Genomic DNA, 7219 nt, shown 5'->3' with positions numbered 1-7219 from the left:
GGAGGAAGGAAAGGAAGGAAGGAAGGAAGGAAGGAAGGAAGGAAGGAAGGAAGGAAGGAAGGAAGGAAGGAAGGAAGGAGAGGTCACATAATCTTCTATCTAGACATATATTTCAAAAGTGATCCTGCCACATTGCATGACATTCCAGATATCTATTGGTTGCATAAGAAGCCATACTATTTAGAAATATAGCTCCTGATACAAGGGTTGCTGTACAGACACCACAAAAGAAAAAAGTTTTAAGTAAGAAAAAGCAACATTACAGAGACTCCAACACACAGACAGTGCTGAGAAACAATTTGGGGCGTGGAATGTTATTCATCTCCAAAGTAATTCGAAGTACAGGCTTTTGTTCATTTTTCTGTTTGCTGGTTTTTTTCGGTTGTTTTTTGTTGTTGTTTTGTTTTCTTTGTTTTGTTTTGTTTTTTGGTTTGGTTGGTTTTGGTTTATTTATTTATTTTGAGGACCAACACTGAAGGGAATGGAAAATCTTTCCAGGAGAGTCCTAAGGGTACCCTAAAGGAAAAAGAGCCCTTTCTATAAGAAAAGGAGCTAGTGGCCTTGTGAGCCTTCCCTGTAGCTGCACTTCCTGCCACTTGTTATAAAAGCAAAACGCAGAAGAGAAAAATAACACTTCAAAAAATTAAAACAATCAAGTACAAAATTACTAATAGAGCAACTCAATGAGATGTATTAAGAACAGAAATCACCAGTTTAAGAAGTAGAGGTATGGGGGTGGGGGGAAGGAAAAAAATTACATTTTATTCCAAAATAAATGTTTAAGATATTGCTAACATAAATAATACTTGAAATTAAATGAGAGAATAATACAAAAGCAGATAAAATGAGTAAAAATTCAGAATGGTTGAAAATAAGATTCAAATGGTTAAAATGGAAAAATTCAACAGAAAAAAAAATGAAAACGTAGCATCATAAAGTAATAAACCAATATAAAATAAAACCAATCTGATAAAAGCTCAGAAAGTTTGAATAGACAAAATAAATGAAGGCTTTATTAAAAGCTGAAATAGACAGAAAATCGAAAGTGGTCAAGATTTCTTTAAAGGCAAATGAAGGAAAACTAAGGAATTAAGAATATCAAAGATAAAATGAAGCTGCATTTCAGAGGGATGAGAAATTAAAATCAGTATGGCAAAACATCAAAAGACTAAAAAATTATAAAGCTGAAATTTTCAAAATACAAAAGTGAAGCTAGGGAAGAATGAAGAACAGAAACAAAAGCAATGAAAACATTTACTTCTTTAAAACTACATAAATAAAACCAAGCCTCCACAGAGGCCCTCAAAAGCAGAGAGCAGAGCTATTTAACAAAAACTGTCTTATTCATGAAAACCTAGCCACAGACTCAGAGAACAACCCACTGCCCTCGCCCTAATTCTTCTGCTGCTCACAGTCTCTAAACTCCTGCTACAACATGCGGGAATTAACAATATGGCAAAACATATTATAGAAAGAAAAGAAGGAGACTTTCTTTGATTTGTGTTAACAGTCTTTAGGAGGAGGAGAATTTTATTTGCCATGCTCCCATTTCTTGACATATAAATCTATTTCTCAAAGTGTCCATCTTTCTGTTTTTCCCTACAGTGAGAACACTAAGAATTCCTTGGAGAGCAGCCTACAGCAATTAAAATGCCATTTCACCTGGAACTTGATGGAGGCAGAAAATTCCTTGGATGATTTTGAAGACAAAGTATTTTACCGGACTGAGTTTCAGAATCGTGAATTCAAAGCCACAATGTGCAACCTACTGGCCTATCTAAAGCACCTCAAAGGCCAAAATGAGGAAGCCCTGGAATGCTTATGTAAAGCTGAAGAGTTAATCCAGCAAGAACATGCTGACCAAGCAGAAATCAGAAGTCTGGTCACCTGGGGAAACTATGCCTGGGTCTACTATCACATGGGCCGACTCTCAGACGCTCAGATTTATGTAGACAAGGTGAAGCACATCTGTGAGAAGTTTTCCAGTCCCTACAGAATTGAGAGTCCGGAGCTTGACTGTGAGGAAGGGTGGACACGGTTAAAGTGTGGAGGAAACCAAAATGAAAGAGCGAAGGTGTGCTTTGAGAAGGCTCTGGAAAAGAAACCAAAGAACCCAGAATTCACCTCTGGACTGGCAATAGCAAGCTACCGTCTGGACAACTGGCCACCATCTCAGAACGCCATTGACCCTCTGAGGCAAGCCATTCAGCTGAATCCTGACAACCAGTACCTTAAAGTCCTCCTGGCTCTGAAGCTTCATAAGATGCGTGAAGAAGGTGAAGAGGAAGGTGAAGGAGAGAAGTTAGTTCAAGAAGCCTTGGAGAAAGCCCCAGGTATAACAGATGTACTTCGCAGTGCAGCAAAGTTTTATCGAAGAAAAGATGAGCCAGACAAAGCTATTGAACTGCTTAAAAAGGCTTTAGAATACCTACCGGACAATGCCTACCTGCATTGCCAGATTGGGTGTTGCTATAGGGCAAAAGTCCTCCAAGTAATGAATCTAAGAGAGAATGGAATATATGGGAAAAGAAAGTTACTGGAACTAATAGGACACGCTGTGGCTCATCTGAAGAAAGCTGATGAGGCCAATGATAATCTCTTCCGTGTCTGTTCCTTTCTTGCCAGCCTCCATGCTCTAGCAGATCAGTATGAAGAAGCAGAGTATTACTTCCAAAAGGAATTCAGTAAAGAGCTTACTCCTGTAGCGAAACAACTGCTCCATCTGCGGTATGGCAACTTTCAGCTGTATCAAATGAAGTGTGAAGACAAGGCCATCCACCACTTTATAGAGGGTGTAAAAATAAACCAGAAATCAAGGGAGAAAGAAAAGATGAAAGACAAACTGCAAAAAATTGCCAAAATGCGACTTTCTAAAAATGGAGCAGATTCTGAGGCTTTGCATGTCTTGGCATTCCTTCAGGAGCTGAATGAAAAAATGCAACGAGCAGATGAAGACTCTGAGAGGGGTTTGGAGTCTGGAAGCCTCATCCCTTCAGCATCAAGCTGGAATGGGGAATGAAGAATAGAGATGTGGTGCCCACTAGGCTACTGCTGAAAGGGAGCTGAAATTCCTCCACCAAGTTGGTATTCAAAATATGTAATGACTGATATGGCAAAAGATTGGACTAAGACACTGGCCATACCACTGGACAGGACTATGTTAATTGCTGGGTCTTCAGAAAGTCCAAGGAGTTCTGGGAGAGGGACCAAATTGGGGGGTAGGTCCAAGGGCTTGGTGATAGAATTATTTCTCAGTTGACTTCTTGAGTGCAGTTTGAACTGTAACATTTGCTTAGTCACCTTTAGTGGAGTAGTCCACTGGACTTGTTTGTATGTTTATATAAAGCAGCCAAATCCTTCATGTAATATTGAAGTCCATTTTTGCAATGTTGTTCCATATTTGGAGTCATTTTGCATCCCATAGAGGTTAGTCCTGCATAGCCAGTAATGTGCTAAGTTCATCCAAAAGCTGAGGGCCAAAGTCTAAATAGGGCTTGGTATCCCCCATCTCTCACCTCTGCCTCCTTCCTCCTCCCTCCCAGTCTATCATCAATCTTAAGTATTCTACACAAGGTGAATTCAAGTGCCTGATTAATTGAGGTGGCAACATAGTTGAGAAGAGAGCAGAGAACAGGAAGAGACATAGCTAGAAGCAATGGGTACAAAAAGCAATGTGTACAAGACTTTCAGCAAGTATAGAGAGAGTTCACCTCTACTCTGCCCTCCTCATAGTCATAATGTAACATGTAAAGAATGAAAATGGATTCTGTACAATATGCTAGAAACCAACATAATGTATTTCTTTAAAACCTGTGTGGAAAAAATAAATGTTCCACCTGTAGGAATAGGGAAAAAGTAACCAAAAGAGAGAAAGAGAAAGGAATGCTGGTTTATCTTTGTAGATTGTAATCAAATTTTCAATATTTTCAATATTTTAGCCACTGTTAGGAATTTTTTTTGGTAAAATGAAGACTGACTTTGTTCAAATGCTTTCATGAACCTGGTTTGAGATGATAGGAAAGCAAAAAAATGGGGAACTTTGTGACTAAGGGCCTGGTGCAAGGTCTTGGGAAATGCCATTGACAATAGATGGTGGGGTTTTCCCCTCTTTGGAAATGTTGGATATTAAGTGATATAAACACTTCTAACTCTGAAAATCTTCTGAGAAATCCCAAAATTCATGTTGTTCTTGGTCAATTGGGATTTTCTAGGTAGATACTGAATGGCCTAGACATCAAAGTTGGTGTGAACCAAAATAGAGTCAGCTGACCCAGCATGAGACCATCAGTCATGCTCTGGGTTGGAAAATGTTTGCCTGTTGGAATTAATTTAAGCTTAAGTATATATCAACATTATTTTATTGTGCAATTAAAACAATAAAAATTCAAGGTTTTTTAAAGTTAAAATTCTAACCACTGTAACAACAGTTTTGTGTTATTTTCTGTATTAAAATCTTGTTGCATGCATTTGAGGTCATCAGGGTGCAAAATTTGTATTCCTGAAAATGTCATATATTTTCATTAATAAATAACCTAAATATGATAAAACATAAAGCAGTGTTCTGGTTCATCTGGAATTTTGCTGTACTTTAAACCTTTCAGACTCAGCTACTGATAAATGAAACGTTACACAGGTATGAACCAAATCCAAATAACCTAGGCTGATCTACTATCATAATCACCTGAACAGAACAAAACTTTTTCCTCAGCTTTAAGAGTCCAGGGCTTCGGATAACAGCTGCCTTCTGCCACCTGCTACCATAGACCTACATGAACACAGACATTCTGTCTCCACCTTGATGGTGGGTGGGCTGCTACCCTTTTCTTTGTTAAATTTTGTGTTTTTATCACATTTTCTCTATTCTGACCTCTATTATGAGAAATAAATGTCACTGATTCCATTTTATGCCCCATCCTGGACTCAATCCAAATGCGTGTTAGAGAGTCTTCCCTATTAAGTAAAGAATAGGAAGAGACAAGAAGTTCTGAAATCTCTGTTATTTTTCAAGAGGTCTCTAATGGAAAATGCAAATCACGCCAACTGCAAAGGTAAACTCATTTCATTGGATCAAAATGGACAAGTGTATGTTTCAGGGGTAGATCTAGCTCACCTTGCCTGAGTAAATTAGGACTACATCTGGTGCCTGGGAAGGAACACCACACATATTCTGAGTGGAAGGTTAAAATGGAAAGGCATGCCGATCTTGAGAAAGGACCATTGGTACCTGTGTGTGCTAAAGACAGATGTATGTAATCTTGTCCTTGCATGTCTTACCACCAGTCCCTTGCTGGAACAGGACCCTTAGTGAGAAAACAGAAAGAAGGGTAGGAAAGGGAAACATAACATATTACACTTAATATTTATTTGAGGACTTAAAGTTAAAAAATGATTGGAAAACAATAAAGAAAATTATGTATATAGCTCCTGTTTCCTGAAATTTCACCATCCAGGAATAACGAATGGCATCACATTAATTGCGCTTGACTTGTAATTCCCTGCCTTTTAACCACATTTCCCAGGGCAGGACATTTGACTCCCTCCATATATTCACCCAACATGGCAAGCCCCTAGTAAATGTCTCCTACATGCTGATGAACATGTCTATCAGAGTTATCTGATCACATCTGCTACTTGTGTAGCTTCAACACCCATAGCCATCAATGACCATTGCCCCTAAAACTGTCTTCAATACATTTCACATTCTCCGTATTTGATTGCCACCTTGAGACTACTAATATCTCTGCCAACAATGTTTTCAAGTGTGTTAGTGTCAGTGAAAGAGTGAGAAGAATTCCTCTTTTCTTTGTGTTGCTTCCAAGTAGTTGTTATTTATTTCTCTGCCTCAGAGTCCTAGTGAAAAAGATTCATTGACTTCTGCTTGTCTTTCTTCATTGAGCTCAGACACAGTCCCTGGGGACAGCTGACCTTGAGTCATGCTCCAATTTCACCTTCCTTCATCTCCTATGTCAATTGACACATCAAATACAACTGGATTCAGTACAACTGGAAGACTGGATGTATTAGAATCCTGATTACAACACAGGTAGGCCTTGTGTTAGGATCCCTACCATATGTGCAATCAACCTTGGATGCCAATCTGAGGGTTGTAGTTTCCAACCTGAGATCACATATGCCCATTTCCTCGTTTCCTCCATTTCCCCCATTGCCAGTTTTGGAAAAGGGACTAACTTAGACTAATATGTAAGAAATTTTCCCCATGATTAATAGTGCAGCTATCTCATTGCTGATTATCTACACCTTCTAGGGAGGCTGCAAAGAGGGAAACCGACTAAAATCCTTAGATGTACCTAGGTGCAGGCACTTGTAAGAGAGGCATTCTCAGCTCTACATGGGGCCTCCCTTCAGCTGCTTTACATACAGGACTTAAGACTAGAGAAGAGACCAGAGGCAGGATTTGTTGGAAGCCTGTGGAAAGAAATCCCAAACAGTTCTGCTTCTCCTCTGGTTCTCCGCAGGCTGCTATTGAAAAGGAGGCTACCAAACAGGTAAATGATACATATTGACCCCAGAGCCTTGGTTTATGTCTCATTTGTTCTGGAAACATAATGAGTCAAAGTTTGTGTTATTTCTGAATTGGGTAAAATATAAAAATATGTAGTAAATTCTGCCCTGAACCTGGAAATTCCTGAAACCCTTCTAGAGACCTGGAAATTGGCCCCAGTGTGTTTATATAGATATAATCTAATTAAAATATTTGAAAAGTCTTTCTTTACCTTTCCAGCATCCTGGATATCCCAAGTAAATGAGCCTATTTGTGTTCTGCTTTTGATTTACAGATATTACGGAGCAGAGATACTGTGATATAAAACCACTGAGCACACATTTTCCTTTCTCATTTTTAAATTAAACTTACTAATTTGTCATCAAGCACTACATTTAAAAACTCAAACCTGGCCAGGCACAGTGGCTCAAGCCTAAAATACCAGCACTTTGGGAGGCCGAGGAGGGTGGATCACCTGAGGCCAGGAGTTCCAGACCAGACTGACAAACATGGTGAAACCCCGTCTCTACTAAAAAAAAAAATCAAAAAAAAAAAAAAAAAAATTAACCGGGCGTGGTGGCATGTGCCTGTAATTCCAGCTACTCAGGAGGTTGAGATGGGAGAATCTCATGAACCTGGGAGGTGGTAGTTGCAGTGAGATGGTGCCACTGCACTCCAGCCTTGGTGACAGAGGGAGAACCTGTCTCAAAAAAAAAA

The 7219-nt window shown here is 39.2% G+C and overlaps 1 protein-coding gene across 4 annotated transcripts in view; it reads left to right on the top strand.

Moving 5' to 3' along the window:
- IFIT2 (interferon induced protein with tetratricopeptide repeats 2) overlaps positions 1-4553 on the top strand; it is a 12185-nt gene extending 7632 nt beyond the window's left edge. For all 4 annotated transcript variants that reach the window (XM_017867388.1, XM_017867392.1, XM_017867375.1 and 1 more), the window contains one exon: positions 1606-4553. In XM_017867388.1, coding sequence (XP_017722877.1) covers positions 1606-3019 — 1414 coding nt within the window. In that variant the 3' untranslated portion in view covers positions 3020-4553. The remainder of the gene's footprint in view (positions 1-1605) is intronic.
- The last annotated feature ends 2666 nt before the right edge of the window (positions 4554-7219 follow it).

This window comes from Rhinopithecus bieti, unplaced genomic scaffold, assembly GCF_001698545.2.
Source record: "Rhinopithecus bieti isolate Rb0 unplaced genomic scaffold, ASM169854v2 scaffold_53, whole genome shotgun sequence".
Classification (NCBI taxonomy): Eukaryota; Metazoa; Chordata; class Mammalia; order Primates; family Cercopithecidae; genus Rhinopithecus; species Rhinopithecus bieti.
This window is presented reverse-complemented; position numbering and strand designations above follow the sequence as displayed.